The sequence below is a fragment of the Stegostoma tigrinum genome, chromosome 28, assembly GCF_030684315.1.
Source record: "Stegostoma tigrinum isolate sSteTig4 chromosome 28, sSteTig4.hap1, whole genome shotgun sequence".
In the NCBI taxonomy this organism is placed as follows: Eukaryota; Metazoa; Chordata; class Chondrichthyes; order Orectolobiformes; family Stegostomatidae; genus Stegostoma; species Stegostoma tigrinum.
The window spans coordinates 13,967,924-13,989,946 of record NC_081381.1 but is presented as its reverse complement, the minus strand read 5'-3'; the positions used below and the strand labels follow the sequence as shown (position 1 = coordinate 13,989,946).

General features: G+C 40.5%; 1 protein-coding gene across 27 annotated transcripts in view; it reads left to right on the top strand.

Moving 5' to 3' along the window:
- The first annotated feature begins 317 nt into the window (after positions 1-317).
- kif1b (kinesin family member 1B) overlaps positions 318-22,023 on the top strand; it is a 215,086-nt gene continuing 193,380 nt past the window's right edge. For 26 of the 27 annotated variants that reach the window (XM_048561058.2, XM_048561044.2, XM_048561066.2 and 23 more), the window contains exons 1-2: positions 318-692; positions 2,126-2,272. In XM_048561058.2, coding sequence (XP_048417015.1) covers positions 2,167-2,272 — 106 coding nt within the window. In that variant the 5' untranslated portion in view covers positions 318-692; positions 2,126-2,166. Of the gene's footprint in view, positions 693-2,125; positions 2,273-2,425; positions 2,517-22,023 lie in introns of those variants that run through there. The other variant, XM_059638094.1, reaches the window with a different exon arrangement.

Sequence of the window (22,023 nt, the reverse complement as noted above, 5' to 3'; positions counted from 1 at the left end):
TTGACTTTTTCTTACATTGTCTGTCCTTGCTTCTCCTTCCTTTCCCTAAGAGAAGGATTTGGGCTCACTCTTGACCCTTAGATATTTGACAGCTTCAGGCCTCACTGGAAGAAGGCGGCTCTCTGCTGTACGACCTCCCGAGGCCAGGGGGCAGTACAGCCTCTGCATGGTGCCGCCTGAAACCGCATCGTTACGTCACCGGCGAGCACAGGCCCCGCCTTCAGAATGATTCTATTGGCCGCCTCCACGTGGGTGGAGCGACATTTGACATTCCGATAGGATTAACGTGCTGTCTATCAGAGGAGGTGATGTAATGCTCTGCCCGGGGGGGGGTGGTGGTGGTTGACAGTGAGGCTGCTGTTGGTACTTTGCTCCTCCTGGGGGTAGTTGCTGCTGTTTTCTTTTAGAAGGGGCAAGGTCGAAGGGGGCAAGGCTTTAGGACTTTTTGATGGTTGTATTTATTTGCGAAGGGCGGAATTTGCTGAGGTAGCCGGGGCGCTCTTGAGGCGCAGTGTATGCTCGGGGATGAAGTCGATACAAAGTAGCGGCGGGCGCGGCTGGTGCTGGGCATGAGTTCGGAGACATTGGTTACAACTGTATCCCCGCGCAGGCAGCGGTAACATTGTATCCGGGCCCTCGCTCTCGCTTTTCCCCCCTCACCACAGCTACCTGCACTCCGACCGCCCAGCACGGTAAGTGTTTAATCTGGCTCGGGCTCTTTTAGAGGGGCCCAGCTCAGCTACCTTCCACCCGCCTCACCCCCGCAAACTCATCCACCTCCCTCCTGTCTCTATCCACCTTCCTCGACATCCCTCTAACCCCTACCCTCCACAGTCCCCCACCCCAACAACGGTCCCTGTCCCCGTGTTTCCCACCCCCCCCATAGCAAATACCCTGTCACCCACAACCATCCAATTCACCCCGACCCCCCCTTCTTCGCCATTGAGTCCCCAACACCATTCAAACCACCCCCCCCCCCCACATCGATCTCCAACCGGCCCATACCATCAACCTCTTACCGCCCTCCTCCCCCACAATCCACCCGTACCCCCGACCATCCAACACACCCCAAGAGCATCCTTCTCCACCCTGTCAACACCATCCACCTCTCTTTCCCCCCCCCCGACACACCCACAGCATCCACTTCACTCACCCCCGACACACTCACAGCATCCACTTCTCTCATCTTCCCCACACTCTCAGCATCCACCTCTCCACTTCTTACCCCCCCTGCCTGCAGCATCCACTTCTCTCACCAACCCCCAGCCACAGCATTCACCTCCCATAGTTCAACTCTTATCTTGACCTCTGTTATCCACCTCTCTCACCCCCCACATAATCCACCACCCCCCAACTCAATCCAAACTTCCCCACATCAGCCAGCTACCTCCCCTGTCCCCCACCTCCATTTCAATACCCCTGCTTGTATGTTTCGCTGTTTCACTGTGGGATTGCATTGTCCATCCTTCCTTCCACAAACTGTTCCCCATTCAGCCTGGCCACGCACCAAATTCTGACTTGTAAATGGCCTGGATCCATCCTGGGGTTATATTTTTTTATTTCAATAACTTCAGAGGCAGAAGTTTTATGCACCTATTGATATTGAATGTGTTTCCTTCGAAGTTTGAATCTAGCCATTTTGTTATTTTTGTGTTTTATTTTTGGTGTGTTTTTGTTCCTGTATTAGGAAGCTGCCAGGGATGTAAATGATTTGATTTGTCTCATTGCAGATAAAGGGCTCTCTTTCCCCCCCCCCCCCCCCCCCCACCCCCAAAGACACAGCCAGTTGCTATTACGTGTTTGCAATACAGCGTTTATCTTTTTTTTAAATGATCTGACTGAAGGAATGTTGAATGTTATGTACATGATCCGCCTATACTTGTGTCTGAGAAGGAAATGGATTTGTGAAGGTTTAGTTTTGTATTATTTTCATTCCCTTTGGCAATCCTTTTGGAATATCCATGAGTCTGACTGCAGCTCCTGAGCTGGCAGCCATGTTAAGAGATGGAACAACTGGTAAAGTCAGCAAAACATCAGAGAAGCTACGCAGCAACTGTGTGTATGTCTGCCTATCTGTCTAAGGGACAGCTTCTGTGAATTAAATTTCCCTTCATCTTTGATACAGGGATTGTTTCTGTAAAGTGAGAAAGCAACACAAAAAGCAAGATGTCTGGAGCATCTGTCAAAGTTGCGGTGCGGGTCAGACCCTTCAACTCCAGAGAAAGCGGCAAGGATTCTAAATGCATCATTCAGATGCAGGGCAGCTCTACCAGTAAGTGCAACCTGCAAGTAGATCCTTGCACTAACAATCTTCTCCTCCCTACCTCCCTCCACCGTCTCATCTCCCTGCACTTCAGCACCACTGCGTCAGTCTCTCTCTGTACATCACTGCAGATTTCCACCGCTACACAGATTTCACAAGGCATTATCTTGATTTAATATACAGAGGCAGAATAACACAAGCCACCTTTTCTTTAAGGATAGTGACGTGCAAATCTTGTTGCAGCTTAGAGTTGGTATGTTTTTTGTTTAGAATGTATGTTAGCTGTATGTAAAACATCCTTTTGAGATGTTTTGGTATCCAGACACATCTGTGGAAAATGTGAAATTGTCCGGATATAACAGATTTTATTAATTACTTCGTATGTTTGATACTCAAAATACCATACAAAACTGCCAGAAAATGAAGTGTAACTTGTGTGAGGCGATGAAATAAATTAAGTAACTGGAGTATTTGTTCAATGTTAGAGTTGCCTGCAAAGGGATGATTTTTATTTTATCAACTGTTTAAGTCAGAAGAATGCACATATTGTTGTTAAGCAAAAATAATTTGAATGTAGCTTTACATGTTGTATTTATAGTCAATGAAATGTGTCATTCAATTATGTTTCATATGCGATCAGAAAATAGTTTTAGTTTTTGTATTTCGCAAGTTTGTTTACAGTTTGTGCGCATTCTCCTGCTTTATGGTAACAAAGTTTAAAACTGGCCAGTCTTTAAAGTAAAATTAACATATTTTATTGAAATTACACCTAGCAAAACATGCTTTGTGAAGTGCTTATTTTTCTTTGTGCCGTTCAGATAATATTTAATGTTGAGACTGTGTATTTTAATGGAGCAAGATTGCACCCAAGGTCTGCCTGAGACTGGCATTTCAGACAGTGCACATTGGTCTTTCAGTTGTTTGCTGGTCTAAAACTGCCTTGGATAACTTTTTGATTTATTTTTGTGTGTTCAGCATTGAGCACTTATGATTCAATTTGAGTGAACCTTAGATTCTAAGTATGTTTTAAGATGACTGGCTTCTGGCGGTTTTTGGATGAGGTTTTGGAGGGATACGTGTAGTCCATCCACCTCTCTTTTATTCTGTGCGGTCTTTTCCAGATTTTTTTTTTTCTTTCCCAACCCTCATGGAGTTTATCTAATATCAAGAAGATTTTATCTAAAGTGGCAACTTTTTAAAACACACAGATGTGGCAAAGTACATTTTGTTTTGTTTATATAGGGGAATCATTGTCACAAGTGCAGAATGAAAAGATGGCATCTTGGCATCTAGCCCAGTCTGCACTCATGGTCAGATTTGACTGCATATGGTGCAGACTGGTGCAAATAATCAGCACGTGATGCATTGTTGGGGATAGGGCACATATACTAGAAAAACCCTTGTGTGTTTTGTTGATAATTTTAAGTAGATTTAATTTTGTGTTCTATTTTATTTAATTTCTGTTCTGGGCTTCCATGCAGTGCAGTTTGCAAGCTAAGAACTGTAGTATTAGGTGTTATTTGTTTCCTGTGCTGAAGTGTCTTGATATACTGCAAGGTAAATTTTTTTTGTGAATGATGTTAAATACAATTTATATTTTCCCTCACTTCTTGTGACGTGGACTCTAGTTTGCAGCTTGGTAATCTTGCTTGCAAATTTGCTAGTTGATTTTGATAGTTAATTGGTTTGCATATATTTTCAATTTCAAATGTTGGCTGTGGCCAAGTAGTTAATCACTCTGTAAGCAGCCATACTATCTGAAGGCAACTTTAACATCCTAAAATATCCCATAGTGATTCATTAGCAGCATAATTGAACAGCATGTGGTATACTGAGTAACCTGTGGAGATTTTGGGGATGAAGACAAAACGATTGCTTCAACTTCTTGGAGGAATTAAGTGAAGCTTTCGTGCCCAGGTGGCTGAAAGCATGGCTGCTGGTGGTGGAGCCATTTAGAATTAGTGACGCTCGAAAGGCCAATGTTGAGGTCTCAGAATTGTGGTTCTAGAGGAAGGAATGTGATCATGAGGGGATTCAAAGACGAGACTGTCTGTGTCTTTCTTTTTCAGAAAATTAGGTGCTGATGATTGTCGGCCTCTGTAGGGTCACAGAGCTGATAAGTAACCAGATCTTGGTGTCAGCATGGGTATAGGCAACAGTTCTGGATGACTAAGTTGATGAAGCATAGGTTTCTGGCCAGAAAGAACAGAGGCCTAGATATATCAAAGCTGGTTAATAAATAAGGATCAGGGAACACACCAACTGTGAATACCTCACATTGAACTGTAAGACCTGCCAACGAAAACATAGAAAGGAAGAACAGGAATAGGCTATTCAGTCCTTTTGAGCTTCCTCTGCTATTCTGTGTAATCGCCGGCTCTTCATCCAATTCATAACCTTGTTCCCGCTTTCTCCCCATAACTTTTTATTCCTTTTACCCTAAGAGCTATACCTAACTCCCTCTTGAAAACATTCATTGTTTTGGGCTCAACTGCTTTCTACGGCAGAACATACCACAGGTTCACCATTGGGCAGAGAAATTTCACCTCCTCAGCCCTAAATGGCCTACCCCACATGCTTAGACTGCTACCTTTGGTCTTTGGTTCTGGACTCTCTAGTCATCAGGAACTTCATTCCTGCACTTACCCTGTCTAGTCCTTCTAGAAGTTTACAGGTTTCTGAGATTGTCCCTCATTCATCTAAAGTCTGGAGAACATAGTCTTAATCGATCCAGACTGTTGCTATATGTCAGTTGGTGTACAAGGACACCCAGATCTTGTTGTCTACCACCATATGCGCACACCTACCCAATCCTCAGTCATTATCATTTAGATAATACTTCACCTTCCTATTTTTGCTGCCAAATTGGGTAGCCTGACATTTATGCACGTTATTGTTCACTTGCTGTGCGTTTCTCCATTCATTAAATTTGTTGAAATTACATTATAAAAATATATGCATCCTTCTCACAGCTCACGCTATCAACTGGCTTTGTGTTATCTGCAAACTGAGAGATATCATTTAATTCCCTCATCTGAATTATTAACGCATATTGTGAATAGCTGGGATCCAAGCACTGATGCCTGTGGTACTGCACTAGCCACTGCCTGCCACTTGTGAAAAGAGACACTTATTCCTACTGTTTCCTGGTTGTCAATCCCCTCAGTCCCATGCACTTTAATATTACATGTTAATCTCTGTTGTGAGGCCTTATCAAAAGCCTTCTGAAAGCTTAAGTAATCCCTATCCACTGGCTCCCCCTTAACTCTTAAAATAATTTGGTGTGACGAAGACTGAGATTTATACATACTTTTTAATGTAATTTCTGTTAAATTTGAATTTTGAGATCTTGAGGTAGTGACATATGGATTGTTGTGTCTGAAGGAAATGTAATTTGAGTGTTTCTGTAGCCATGGTGATTTTTGCTTTAAACAGTTTATAAGGGCCAGCATTCAGAATTAATGGATTTCTGTTTACTATGGGGGGAGGTTTTATGACCTTGCAAGGTGAACAATTGTGCCTCAAGATTTCAGTTAAACATTTCTGAACTTTTTTTATAAGCTTAGGGGGAATCATCCATAGCTTATAGAGACAGATCTTTTCAGTTTTACTTTGTTCTGGGCAATTCTCTCGAAGCTTTCTATGTGTAAAGTTGCTCCTGAGAAATAGCGAAAATAGATTTGTTAATACTAGATTTCAGTAGAGGTAAGTAGATAGTGGTTGTCCCACATGAGAAGTGTTTGGATAAAGCTCTGAAGATGTTATTTGAAACTGAGTACATTTAAGCTGAGGTGTGTCATAGCTCCAGGACCAAGCTGTCAGATCCTCTAGATTGGAAGTTAATGTAAACCCCTTGAGGTGTTGGAGTTCTTTTGGGTACTCTACAGGGGTGTGTTTTTATTTAGACCTCTAAAGGAGCATTTTAAAATCCATGACATTTCACTTCATTTTCAAAATGTTTTTAATTTGATGATTTAGTTTGCTTGACAAATGATGTTTTGCTGTTAAATCTGCAGCATTGTGTGCTAATGTTTGTGAGAGACCACCTTATTAGTATCAGAATTAAAGAAAATATGATCTATCAAGTTAGATTTCACTTTGGGACCTGACTTGTCCAGTAATAACATCTGTTGGGATCGTTCAATTAGCTACAAATACTGTCCAACCTTCACGGAGTGTAATTTCCTTTGACAAATCATTTGCAGTGCTGCAATATATCCAAAAAAAAACACTATTTGGTTTTTAGATGCTAGGTATTATGAAGAGGAAGATGAAAACATTTGAATCATAGAACAATTGATGACATTATGTTCTCTGTGGCGGGGGGGGGGAGAAAAAACTGAAGCTTTTTATATACTATCAATGAACATATACCAAGGGTTTCAATATTATGATGCATTTCGCAGGAAATTGAATCTGTTAACTAATGTCTCAATAGAATGATACAAATGCTGTATTCTCTACATTTTAGCTTCCCTCTGTGCTCATTTGACCTGCTGAGTAATTGGACCAATAACGGCATTGATTTTCATGTACATAATGTTCTTGGATCCTAATAGGGTGCTGCTTGTTGAGTTGGCACAATGTTGTGTAGTGCAGAAGGTTCTAGAATTGGTTGACAGTCTCTTGAGCTAAGAAACATTGGCTGAGGTTAGCAATAGGCTTTGGGGAGTGGGGATGGAAAATCAGTTGGAGGCGCAGATGGTGGTTCTTCAGGAGCTTCCCATTGAAAGGTACTTTTGGATGGATGTTGGGTGAATGGAAGTCGCAATCTGGCTGAGATCCTCTGACTTGGTGCTTCTTAATTTTGTAGTCAAAATGTAATCTGCAGAGAGGGGAGGGTAGGGGAATCTGCAGAGATGCACTGTGCAGGAGTTAACTTCTTGAAGGACTCAGTAGCTAAGAAACTTTGCTTTTATCTTAACTGATGTGGGAGCTCAAGTCGCAAAGCTTTTTTTCCCCTCGCTATATTAAATGATTTATTGAGATTTATTTAATGGCCAGAAATGAATACTGTAGTTGGCTGTCATAGACTCAATTACAGGCTATTTGAGCCAACCTTATTTCCTGGGTGGTGACCTTTGGCAGATTAAATTAGAATTTACTTTAATTGTTTTGCAAAACATACAATTTACTCTAAGAAAACATAAAAATGCCAAGCTGTTAGTTTTCTCCTGAAAAATACTTTTTATTGTGGTGGGAATGCTGCAGAAGTTCAAAAATAAATACTTTCTATGAGTAATATGTGGAAATGATCCATCTGTTCAGGATTATACATTGAATTTAATTTGTGCTGGCCTTTCTGTCTGACTCTCAATTATCTTACCGGCTTTGTCACCATTTGCCTTTTAACTCCAGAGATAACAAGGCGTAGAGCTGGATGAACCCAGCAGGCCGAGCAATATCAGAGGAGCAAGAAAGCTGACATTTTTGGGTCTAGACCCTTCTTCTGAAATGGGGGCGGGAACGGGGATTCTGAAATAATAGGGAGAAAGGGGGAGGCAGATATAAGATGGATAAAGGAGAAGGTAGATGGAGAGGAGACAGACGGGTCAAGGAGGTGGAATTGGAGCCAGTAAAGGTAAGTTCCTACTATCTCTGTAACATTGGCAGTTCCTACTATCTCTGCCTTTAACTCCACCTGTGTTATTCTCCAGGGTATTACAATTGGCTTTAATTTCAGAATTGGAACGCATAAATAGACTTCCATTGATATCCAGAATATCAAACCTGAGCTGTTTACCAGGATTCCAGAAGGTCTAAAGTTGATGGTATTAGCTAATTACGATAGTTGTACAAGATATTGGAATTTTGATATGTTCAAATAGAGTCATTGGGTCATAGAACTCTACAGCATGGAAACAGGCCCTTTGGCCCAACTCCTCATCCATGCCGACCAGATATCTGAAATAAATCTAGTCCCATTCGCCAGCATTTGACCCACATCCCACTTAACCCTTTCCATTCATGTACCCATCCAGATGCCTTTTAAATGTTGTAATTGTACCAGTCTCCATCACTTCCTCTGGCAGCTCGTTCCATATACGCACACCACCCTCTGCATGAACAAGTTGTCCCTGAGGTCCCTTTTTTTAAAGCTTTCCCCTCTCATCTTACACCTATGTCTCTAGTTTTGGACTCTCCCATCCCAGGGAAAAGACTTTGTCTATTTAAGCTATTCATCTCCCTTATGATTTTAAAACATCTATGAGGTCACTCCTCGGCCTCTGACACTCCAGGGAAAATAGTCGTGGCCTATTCAGCCTCAACGTATGAGCTCAAACCCTCCAACCTTGGCTACATCCTTAAATCTTTTCGGAACCCTTTCAGGTTTCTCAACACCCTTCCTATATATTGCACTACTTCTTGCTGTTGACTTCTGCTTCATTGAGTACTGCACAGGGAGGCCCCTTTGATCCTTTGTGTACGTGCAGGCTTTCTGCAAGAATAACACAGGTCAACCTACTCCCCTTCCCCTTCCCTTTCCCTTTCCCTGTAGCCTGAAAGTTCACTCATTTTTTTTGGTGCTTGTTCAGTTTTCTTTTGGAAAGTTGCAATCCCATCTGCCTTCATTGCATGCTCTCAGGCTAAATTCTAAACAATTTTGCTGCATTAAAAAGTTTCCCTTTGCCATTAACATTATAATTAGGAAAATGTCAGCAAGTGTGTGGCTGAGATTACTGCCTGTAACAAGAAGAGCTCAGGTTTAATGTGGGCTTGATGCCTTTGAAAAGATGTTTGCGTCTTTCATAGAACTGCCCATTTTGTAACAGTAGTTGAGCTCCAATGATTTCCTGATCACTTGTGATTTGACTTCATTGGTCACCCTTGAGTGCACATCGCTTTTTTAAAGGTACTTCTAGCCATCATTATTCATCTGTAAGACCTGTATTGACAGTGCTTGAAACTTAAACCAGTGCAGCAATACTTAATATGACCAGGAATCCACCTGCAATGTTTTTACACTTAGTTGGTATTGGACACTTTTATTTTCCGTTACAGTTTATGTACTTAGAGCCTGGGGACTCTTCTGGGAAGAACAGCTGGTATATAGAGCCATGGATCAGTGTACAGTTTCAGCAGCTATGTCTGAGAAGCTGTTCCTACACGTTGAAGTGCACATTTGTTTGTGTGAGAGAGATAGGTGTTATGGGAAAGTGTGAGCAAACCTTCTCCTCCCCCCCCCCCCCCCCCCCTGCCAAAACAGGAAATAGCTCAAACAATGGAGAACAGATTTTTTTAAAAACCAGACTACATTTTTCCATAGGGCTGCACATCTACATATTTTCCTCTTTGGTTATATCAATGCCTATAAAGTTTAAAAGGAAAAAAACCTGCTGGTAATTGGTTCTGAACTTACATGGTTTAGTGCATTTGTTTGTAAGATGAAAATATTTAAAGTATATTTTCTTTATGATCTAGATTTTTTTTATCTAGATGTTCATAGGTTTGCCTTCGCCAACCTCTCCAAGCTGGTCTCTATGCATCTATTTGCACTGTTTCACCCTTGTGCTCTAGTGCTGGCATGAACATCACCATTTCAAATGTGCATTCTGGTATACACGTGGATGATTTTTGTCAAAGATGGTAAGGTTCTCATTCTGGTTTTCAAATCCCTCCATGGCCTTCCCCATCTCCGACTATGCAACCCCTTAAAACTCTGTTTATACAGCTCTAATTCTGGTCTCTTGAGTATCTCTAATTTTAATTCTTGAACATTAACTGACGATACTGTGCAATCAGACCAAAAACTCTGGAGTTCTCTCAAGTGGGAATCGACAGGTCAGTGAGCACAGGGTGATGGATGAACAGGATTTAGGACAGGATAGGGGCAGCAAGTTTTTAGATAACCACCTGTTCATGAAGTTTTGAATGTGAGCGATCAGTTAAGAGTGTGTTGGAAAAGTCAAGTCAAACCTTCTGAGATTTTCTTTGACATTATTTATGGGATTGGGGGCAGGGGAAAATTCCATTGCTATTGAATTTAAATGTTTTCATATTCCAACTGCATGCATTATACAAAAGTTTATAATAATTATCACAATTATAATCTATTGAGTCACAAGAAAAATAGCTTTGTCTGTTGTGCTGTGTTTTGTGCAACATTCTTTTAAAAGGAAAATTGACATGATTACAATGTTTAGGATCTTGCATTTCAGGTGAGATCACACTGTCTGTCGCTCCTGTGCTAGCTATATGTCAGAGGTATTGTTCTAACCCAGTATCTCTGCTTTTTCACCATTGTCCTGTAAATTTATCATGTTAAACTATGTATCCAATGAAACATAGAACAATCAGGCTAACGTTTAACATGTACGTGTCACCAGTTGTGAAAGAGCTTGGAAATTTGTAAGCAATTAAAATTGTCCAGTTTGGTGACTTTTCCTTTTTGATTACTTTCTCACAGGAAATAATGTAGTGATATTAAAAGAATGGATCAGATTAATGACGAACCATTTGAATCTATGCTGCATTGCATTCTTGTGATCAAAATTTTTTTTAAAAAAAAGCTAAGTTAAAATAGTATAATCAAGTAAAACTGTAGAAATGTATAATAACTCTAACTCTGCATTTTTGAAAAAGTTGTAGCTTGAAAATTAACACAATGGTCAACTTTTCAAAACTGTCTTTATAAATGGCAGTCTATTTTAAATTTTTCCTTTACTGTGTCTAACAGATTTTTGTAGTTGGTGACCAACACGTTGAATAAGGTGCTAAGTTTCGATCTCATAGAGATTTGTAGCACTGAAAAAGACCCTTCAGCCCATCACGTCCACACTTGTCAAGCGTCGATCCCCTCACTATTCTAATCACATTTTCCAGCACTTGGCCTAATGGGGAATCATTCACTGCCTAAATGAAACTGCTGTTTCATCTGTGCTTTAGGAATTGAGAACCTTTTAAATGCTTTTATTTTAAGAAATAAAGGCATGGCTGAACTTCTGACCTTACTGCTCGCTCCTGAGTTTTAGCTTTCAGCAGAAAATAAAGTCAAAGAATATCTGTGGTTGCCATTCTAATTGTATTTTGCGCAAGCTGCATTTGATAATTTGTAACTAAGTATACATTAAGGCAACATTCTCAATGTGTTGGTCTTTCATGTTTGTGCTTTCGTTAAAGCAATGTTGCATTTTTAAATGTGCTACATTTGTTATTGAATGCAGTAATTTTGACTTCACGTGAACCAGTTCTTAAAAAAAAATGCTTTAGTCATTTTATCCCTAAATATTTGCTAACCTTTAGGGACTTGGATTATGAAGGAAATCTAGGCCTCATTTAAACCAGTAACATTATCCACATTAGTGAATATGAGATAATCTATTCAGGTACAAAGGAAAACCTTTTGCTTTTTAGAAGCTGATAGACCTGTGCAGCTTATTGCTAGTGGTTATGATATCTCTGTTAGCCTGCTCAGAGATGCTAGTATGTTAATATAAAGTAGCAGTTTCACTGTAGTCATTTGCAACAACTCCGATTTTTATGTTGAATAACTTAATTTACTGCATGCTTTCTGCCAGTCTGTGTTGCAGTTACAGTTATCTCTGCTTCCTCTGTTAATTGATTTGTCATTGCAGAGCAGTGCTACTAAAGAAGACAAAGGTTTATTGATCTCTGGCTAGGCTTTGGTACATGAAAGCTGCAGAAATATGGTCCAGTTCCAGAAGACAGCTGACATGAGAGAAAATTCCATTGATTGGACTACATTTTTTAAAAATTCAAAATAATCATGCTCTAGTGACAAAATGCTTGCGGCATGACACTGGTTTAGACATAGCTGTACCATGGTGTTAGAGCAATTTTACTTGGGATAGTGCTATCCAGGCTTGAAGGAGGAAAATGCTCTGGATTCAACTTTGGATCTCCATTGATCTGGATCACTTTTTGGGGGCTGTCAGCACGAGGGAGTATTTTGTTTGAAGTTTGTATCAAGTTCAGCTGAAAGACTGAACCCATCATCAACAATGTGTACTTATATGGCACATATATGAAAACATTCTCTGTTTTGCAGTTGGCAAACTGAGAAGCCAGGAAGTGAGAGTTTGGAGTGGTGAACATACCATTGACCGAGGGCATGGATCTTGAGGATTCTGACTGGTTTAGTGCTGAAGACTGAGTCACCATTTATTGGCTGCAGCAAATATGGTGAATAATGCACAAGTGACCAGAATGTGCAGAAGAGAGTTCAGGAAGTGGGGAATGCAGGACTAGAGGAGACTTTAGCGAGGGTGGCAAAGCTATGGAGGGATTTATAGGAATAGGTTAACGCATTGTTTATGCATAAACCTAGTCCCTGGGAAATGTACTGGAAGGTTGTTAGTAACAATAGTGCTCTGGCATGTAATACTGAATTCAGAAGAGAAGCAGAATGCTGAGCAGGAGAAGCTTTTAAATGCAGAGATTTAACTGAGTGTCATCTTTCCAGTCTCTCACTCTCTCTTTCTCCCTTTCCAACCCTCCCGAAAAAAAAGTCGAGTGATTGCTAAAAATTCCAAGATAACGAGGTGTGGAGCTGGATGAACACAGCAGGCCAAGCAGCATCAGAGGAGCAGGAAGGCAGATGCTTTGGGCCTAGACCCTTCTTCAGAAATGGGGGAGAGGAAGGGCGTTCTGAAAGAAATAGGGAGGACCTATTTATTCCTATCTCAGGTTCGCTAGTATCTGCAGTTCCGACTATCTCTGCTTAATATTCCACTTGACTTATTTTTGAGTAGCTTTGTTAATGATCAGAGATAATGGGAACTGCAGATGCTGGAGAATCTATGATAATAAAGTGTGAAGCTGGATGAACACAGCAGGCCAGGCAGCATCTCAGGAGCACAAAAGCTGACGTTTTGGGCCTAGACCTGGCTCTGATGAAGGGTCTAGGCCCGAAATGTCAGCTTTTGTGCTCCTGAGATGCTGCTTGGCCTGCTGTGTTCATCCAGCTTCACACTTTGTTAATGATCAAATGTTTTCATCAGTTTAAAGCTTTTGATGTAAAATTCATTGGTGAAATTGATTTATTTTAATCAATGCTGCTAAATTCCTGCTGAGTAAATTTCAATAATATTTTTAAAATTTGTTTTGGCTTTGGTGCACTTTCCCCAAAGAGTCTTCTTGCACCTTTAATTTCTGTCCATGATCAGTCTCACTTGCAGATCAGAACCAGCAGTGCTTTGATTTATATTTTTAAAAATATTGCTGATTTGCTCTCGGCTGCATACTGTGAAGGTCACTGTTAGATATCTACACGTGCTAGCTTGGCAAAAGGTAAAATTTAATTGGTATAGCAAGGTTGCTTACTTTACCACATTTAACAAATTCTGTCTGTTGTGGACCTAATGAGTTCTAAGAACTGGGTTTTGACTGTTAACCTTGATGGCCAATGTGAAGGAAACTGCAAGGACTCATTATGTTGTGACTGACCTAAGGCAGGATTTTCAGCAAACCGCTTGACAGCACCCAGGTCATAGAGTAATCAAGCGAACTAGTGGAATGGTTAAGATCAGTGATATCAATAGACATGTAGGAGCTGATGCTTAATCTTTGAATGATGCTGATGTTGCCAAGTGGCTGTAAGACCATAGACCATAAAAGATAGGAGCAGAAGTAGGTCATTCAGCCCAGTGAGCCCACTCTGTAATTCAATGAAATCATGGCTGATCTGATAATTCTCAACTCCACTTTCCTCACTTTTTGTCTATGTGCCTTGACTCCCTTACTGATAGAATAGGTTTTTAATCAATCTCCACCTTGAATAAACTTAACAACTCAGCCTCTACAGCCCCCTGCGGGAAAGAATTCTACAGATCTACTGCTGACTGAGAGAAGAAACTCCTGTTTATTTTTGTCTTAAATGTGCAACCCCTTGTACTGAGATTACGTCCTCTGTTTTGTTTAAATACAATTGAGAATGATTTGCTCATCGAGAGCAGGGGGGGTCCTTGCCTTTTTTTATTATTCATTCATTGGCTTGGTCAGGAAATATTATCCCAACTGGTAGTAAAACATCAACTACATTATTGTGGGTTTGGAAACACTTGTTGTCGTGACAAGGGAAGGATGGCAGTTTTCCTTTGCTAATGAAAAGCAGTGAATCAGGTGGGTTTTATAATTAGTATATTAGGCAAGCTTCTTGTTCTAAATTTTTATTGCAATCATATTTCACCATTTGCCATGATGGGATTTGAACTTGTGTTGCCAGAACATTATGCTGGGGTTCTGCATTATCAGTCTGGTGACATTACCACTCTGTAAGCTCCTTATTTTAAAAAAAAGTAGCTTGGTACAATATCTCCCTTGTATTTAACTAATAATACTTGAGTACCCTTTTTTTGTACTCATGTCAAAGTGGAAATCAAGATTGTGTAGGGAACTAGAAGATACTTCGTTCCATTTAAGATTTGAATTTTTGTGGTTAATTGCAAACACTGCTCAAAAGTGAAACACCATCCTTTTGCATGAGGGTTTACATTGGAAAAGAGAATTACCAAGATATTTGGGACAAATACAGCCAGTGTAGTGAGCTAAATATGCTGTGCATTGCAGATTTTCACCTTTGGGAAACTGGTAACTTCATTTCTTATTTGTGTGTGAACTGAGAAGGCTTCAGTGTGATGCAAAGGATCAAGTGTGTGAACAAAAGGCTTGGGTAAACTGTGAAGATTTTAGGATGGAATAGAATGTAGATTGCTAACAAATCAGGGGATTTTTGTTCTTTTGGCAGTTCTGTAGTCTGTATATTTCAGTTGACATTTGGATACCGTCGAGCTGGTCAAGTTTGGAATTTCCTTGACACTGAAAGTAAGATACTCGCAAAACTCGATGTGTAGGGTGGTGAAAAATAAATTTGATCTGTTTAGACCTATATCTGTTGGAGGATCTGTTTTCAAGGAAGAAAAATGAGATGATTTTTTGTAAAAATAATGACATTCTATAAGAACTGCAGATGCTGTAAATCAGGAACATCTATGTATAGCTTGTTTACTGACTTGAGTTCCACAGAGGTACATGATCAAACACAATTTGACACTCCGTATCACTGATCTGATATAATGCTTGATGAAGATTGAGGAGAGGTTTCAAAGATTCTCATAGAGATTTTAAAAAAAAAGAGGTTTAAGAAAGGAAATAGCTGAACGTACCACCACACTGTGGGACAATTAAAATTAGGGATGCTCAAGAGGTCTGAACTGGGGGAGTGCTGAAATCTGGAGTTAGTAAGACTGGATGAAGTTGCAGAGATGGAGAAGTCATAGAGATGTTTGAAAATGAGGTTGAATGTTAAAATTGATTAATGGGGCACCACCGTTGGACACATGAACAGGAGTGAGTGAGATTTGTTGTCATTAGGACACAGGCATCAAAGTTTTAGATGACCCCACATTTAAAAAAAGGAGGCTGGCTACAAATGTGTTTCAATAGTCAGGCCTGGAGATAATGATTATAGGTACATTTCAAAGCTTAATTCTGATTGCCACCTGTTGCTTGGAAAATAATTCCAGGCTAACTCCAACTGAGGGCCGCACTTAGACCGAAAGCTGGTGATATGTGATTGTAATCTTGCCCCTGTGTTACAAAATGCTTACAGGGAAAAAGAACTTACAAAGTGAAGTTGCAACCTCAGTTTGTTTAAAGTGCATCTGTCAAGTGCTTGTTTCACTATTATAGACGATTAATAGATCTGTAAACATAATTGTGATGTTTTGTTTGGGAAGTGATCTCAATTTCCTGTCTTTGTACTGAGGGTTGAGTGTGGCAGATCTGTTCTTCACAGCTAAAACAATTTACTACTTATTTTGTTATCCTACCGATGAGTAAAGCTCAAAACTTAATTTTATCTGGAGTGTAGCCATTTTCATTTTAAAGACTGTCTTGCAGCAATATTCAACTTACAAGGTTAGTCAATAATTTGCTACTTACCTCATCCCACACTTTTCTAATCGTGGATGTAGGTCCTTGATTCTTCAATTTTACAAATTACACCATAATGCCCTTTAATTCGAGCACCTGTTTAATGTGTCGAGAGAGTCATTTTATATGAGGGTTGACGCGACTCTCATTTTTTAAAATCGTGCAATTGATGCTATTTCAGCATCTGACTTCAAGACCGCTATGATGTTATATGTTGTTCAGAACATTTTTGTGAATCATCTGCAAATAACATTCAAAGACTCCTGCCCAATTAGTTTCACTTTTAAGATTTGGCACATTATTGTAAAGAGGGTTTTCCAGATGCTGGGTGTCTCCGATACAGTATTCTGCTTCCTTCTAAGTGCCAAGTGTCTTGGAATTTGCAGTGTGCCTGAACTGCCTTTTTAAATTTGTACAGTTGGTCAAGGGAGTTTTACCAGGGGCTCTTTCGCAGGTAATGTCATTGCATGTCTTGAGAAAGTGTCAGTGAAACATTTGGGAAGTTAAGCCTGTAAGAGATTTGAACGTACAGAGTAACAGCAAAAGTACTTGCTTTGTACCATGTTACTGTGTTTCTTGAAAACCTAAGGAAAATCATGAGCCAGAGCCCTTCCCCCTTTTTTTGTGGTCTTGGTTGCTTTTACAGTTGCCATTCTGCATACAAAAACTGGCTATGTTTGCAGTTTTTGGATCTGGCATTTTGACTTTGACTTTGTTGTTTTGTTGAAAACCTGACCCATGGATGTGTCAGTTTGTCTTTCTTCTGTTGATTCCCACTCCAGGAAGTGCGGCATTAATATATCTACCTTTTTTTCCTGTTCAGGTAATCACCAGCAGGTTTATCAACCAGAAAGACTGCCTCACTCTGAAATTTATATCCTTTGCAGATTGCACAGGCTGTGCATATGTGCATCGGAGCATTGTTATCACAGTAGGTATGAATATTATTTGGCCAACTGGGAAAGACGAAGAATTGCTTAAATCAATAGCTGTTGGGGTTGAGATGAGCAAATAGATCCTTCTGTCAGTTTGGAATAAAATGGAAATAATGAAATTACCCATAACTGGCTTTGCCTTTGATAAGCATTGTTCAATCTATTGCCCTCTTAAACTGGCACAGGCTTGTTTTGTTTTGAACCATAACCCAAATGTATAACTCAATCATAAAGCTCTTTCCATTTAAAAATAAACTGTTCAAAAGGAATGTGATTTGTGAGAAAGTGTTCAATGGAACACGTTACTGCAGTGAGTTAAAAGGCTGAGATGTTAGATGTTGGACTAGGAATTGAGGAATAGAATGTTGAGATGACACAGGTGGAATAGGAGGAGAGACTTCTGAGAGTTATAAACACCATGTACAGTTTGGCTTACCAGCCTGATTGTGCTGGTGTTCTGTAAGGCAAATGGACAGCCTCTTGGGTCGTTGACAAACAATAGTAAGTGCAACTTTTTTGTGTGTTAATATTGACCTGGGCTTTCACTTAATGGTTAGTATCAATTTGGTTGTTCCAGATATGTCTTGCTGAGAGACATGGGACCCACAGCAATATGGTTGACTCTTAATTACCCTCTGGGCAATTAGGGTTGGGCAAGAAATGCTAGTCTTTCCAGCAATGCATGTAATCTGTGAATGAATAAAATCAAATTTGATCTTCAGTAACCAGTTCCATTAATTTTGTTCGCAAAATTGTTGCCAAGAAGATAGGCTGACAATTAGCTTCAGTCAATGACTGAAATCTCGGCATTTTGTGTTGCATTGTGATCGTTAAAGAGCATTAAGATTTCAGCTCCCCACTGGGGTCAGGAGGATCAAATGTTGACGGTGCATTCTGTTCTAAGCCAAATCTCAAAGACAGGGTGATCCTATGATTATTGACCTTGTGACAAGACTGTAATGACTGGAAGAAATAGATGGATGGCAATACTGAAAAACAAATTTCCTTTAGAAGAAAGTGAAAGGAGAAATAATTAAATGATATGAAACATGCAAAATTGTAAACTACCAAATCAAAAACATGCAGCTAACTTTGAAACTTTAATATTTGCCCAAATGTAACAAGGTTTCTTGCTGGTATTATGTTTGCATGGTATGATTGTAGTGGTGCAAAGAGTAAAACTTTATAATACCTGTAACAAGCAGTTGTTACAAGCTGGAGCTCCATATATCATGTGAAGAACAATCAGTTGCCATGCACAGACCATGCAACAGCTGGTACAGTTCTAAACCCCTGCTGAATTGTAACCTTTTTAATGTATTAGGCTCCTCCTGGGCAAGGGATTTTCTTTTGGTTTGTGATTATAGAATCAACAGAATGATACTCCGCAGTGCTGGCTTGTTTCTAGTATTAAAGCTGTGGGGTTAGAGTGCCCATTTTTCACGTGTATATTTTCACTTTGGTTGCAGCTTACAAAAACTAAAACTGCTATTGTAATGAGCTGGTGAGCAATAGCATGTCACCAAGCTGACTTCGAGCCTGAATCCTCTTGTGATGTTGCACTCGACAATTAGAATTTCCATATGTTTAGAACACTGAGTATTCAGAAGTGTGAAGTTCTGTGCATATTTGGAAAGTTTTAATGCCTCTCCAGCATTCTCCTCTTTTTAAAGATACTTCTTAAAACCTGCCTATTTGACCAACTTTTATCCTAATGTCTGCCTACACTGTTCAGCATCATGCTTCATTCAATAATGCTCCTGTGAAACGCCCTGGGATTACTTAACAGTATTAAAGATGCTATATAAATATTTGCTTTTGTTACACTAGTGGTTGTAATGTCTTTTTACAAACTTCATTTATCTATGAAATTCTGTTTCCAAATTGAAGATTCTATGACGAATAGCAGCAGAATGCAGAACTTTTTATTATAGATTCCTGGAGTTTTGGAACTTTAAATAGCAAATGTTGGCCATTGATTCCATTTATATTAAAGAAGTAAATCTGTTACTTAAGAACGTAGAAGAAGCCATTCAGTCCCTTGAGCCTATTCCACCATTCAGTGAGATCATGGCTGATCCATGGCCTAATTCCATATTCCTGCCTTTAGCCCATATCCCTTAACATCCTTACTTAGCAAAAATGTATCTGTCTCAGACTTAAAATTAGTGACTGATCCTGCATCCTTTCCTTCCAGCCATTTCTTTCTTGGTTGAAGAGTATGCAAGCTTCCAGAAATAATGTGCTGCATTGTGAGTTGCAGTGCATTTGTTAAAAGGTGGATTTACAGTTTTTGTTTGCCTTGTAGTGTTTTCATAAGCAAAACCATTGAATAATTAACCACTCTTTCACATGTGCGACCAATTGGTTATGTTACCTTTTTCCCAAATGTGGTGTTATTGAAGAGGAGGACCGCAAGGTCCACTTACTAGTCTCATAGCTGATGAAATTACTCTTCCCACATCCGATTTAGAGTCATAGAGCTGTACAGTATGGGAATAGAACCTTTGGTCCAACTCACCCATGCTGACCAGATATGCCCTAAATAAATCTAACCCCATTTGCGAGCATTTGATCCATATCCCTCTAAACCCTATGCATGTACTCATGTTGTAATTGTACCAGCCTCCTCCATTTCATTTGATAGCTCAGCCCATACATGTACCGCCCTCTGTGTGGAAAAGTTACCCCAGAGGTCCCTTTTAAATCTTCCACCTCTGGTTTTGGGCTCCCCTTGGCTATTCACCCTATTCGTGCCCCTCATGATTTTGTTAAATTTCTAGAAGGTTACCCCTCAACTTGCAGTGCTTCAGGGAAAATAGTCCCACCTTATTCAGCCTCTGCCTATAGCTAAAACCCTCCACCCTAGCAACGTCCTTGTATGTCTTTTCTGAACCCTTTCAAGTTTCACAACATCCTTCTATAGCAGGGATGCTAGAATGGAACATGTATTCCAAAAGGGGCCTAACGAATGTCCTATACAGCCGCAATATGACATCTTGAACAATTTTAGAACATAGAACAATACAGCGCAGAACAGGCCCTTCGGCCCTCGATGTTGTGCCGACTTGTGAACTAATCCAAGTCCATCCCCCGACACTATCCCATCATTATCCATATGCTTATCCAAGGACTGTGTAAATGCCCCTAATGTGGCTGAGTTAACTACATTGGCAGGCACGGTGTTCCATACCCTTACCACTCTGAGTAAAGAACCTGCCTCTGACATCCGTCTTAAATCTACCACCCCTCAATTTGCAGCTATGCCCCCTTGTACAAGCCGACGTCATCATCCTCGGAAAAAGACTCTCACTGTCACCCTAACTAATCCTCTGATCATCTTGTATGTCTCTATTAAATCCCCTCTTAGCCTCCTTCTCTTCAATGAGAACAGACCTAAGTCCTTTTGCCCTTCTTCATAAAACCTTCGCTCCAGACCAGGCAACATCCTGGTAAATCTCTTCTGCACCTTTTCCAATGATTCCACATCCTTCCTGTAATGGGGCGACCAGAACTGTACGCAATATTCCAAGTGAGGCCACGTTAGCGTTTTTGTGCAGTTGTAGCATGACATCATGGCTCCGGAACTCAATCCCTCTATCAATAAAACTTAACACACCATAAGCCTTCTTAACAGCACCATCATCCTGGGTGGCAACTTTCAGGGATCTATGTACATGGACACCAAAATCCCTCTGCACATCCACACTAACAAGAATCTTTCCATTGACCCAGTATTCTGCCTTCCTGTTCTTCCCAAAGTGAATCAGTTCACAATTATCTGCATTGAACTCCATTTGCCACCTTTCAGCCCAATGCTGCAGTTTATCCAAGTCTCCCTGCAACAGTCTTCCACACTGACCACTACTCAACCGACTTTAGTGTCATCTGCAAACTTACTGACCCATCCACCTATGCCTGCGTCCAAGTCATTTATAAATCTATACAGCAGTGGTCCCAAAACAGATCCTTGAGGCACACCAGTAGTAACCGGACTCCAGGCTGAATATTTTCCATCGGCCACCACTCATTGCCTTCTTACAGAAAGCCCGTTTCTAATCCAAACTGCTAAATCTCCCTCCATTCCATGCCTCCGCGTTTTCTCCAATAGCCTACCATGTGGAACCTTATCAAAGGCTTTACTGAAGTCCATGTACACCATATCAATTGCCCTACCCTCATCCACATGCTTGGTCACCTTCTCAAAAAAATTCAGTGAGGTTTGTGAGACACGACCTGCACTTGACAAATCCATGTTGACTGACTATCTCCAATCAAATTGTTGCTTGATAGATGATTATAAATCCTATCTTTTATAATCCTTTGCAAAGTTTTCCTACAACAGACCTAAGGCTTACAGGTCTATAATTACCTGGGTCATCTCTACTGCCCTTCTTGAACAAGAGCACAACATTTGCAATCCTCCAGTCCTCTGGTACTAAACCAGTAGAAAATGATGACTCCAAGATCAAGGCTAAAGGCTCTGCCATTTCCTCCCTAGCGTCCCAGAGAATCCTCAGAAAAATCCCATCCGGCCCAGGGGATTTATCTGCCTTCACACCTTCTAGAATTGATAACACCTCCTTACTAATTTCAATCCTTTCAATTCTAGTAGCCCATAACTCAGTCTTCTCCTCTACAATATTCTCCTTTTCCTGAGTGAAAACAGATGAGAAATATTCATTTAGCACCTCTCCGATTTCCACAGGGTCCACACACAACTTCCCACTTCCGTCTTTGACTGGCCCTGTTCCTACCCTAGTCATCCTCTTATTCCTCACATACCTATAGAAAGCTTTAGGGTTCTCCTTTATTCTACCTGCTAATGTCTGCTCATGTCCTCTCCTTGCTCTTCTTAACTCTCTCTTTAAATCCTTCCTAGCTAATCTGTAACTCTCCATCGCCTCATCTGAACCATCTCATCTCAACGTC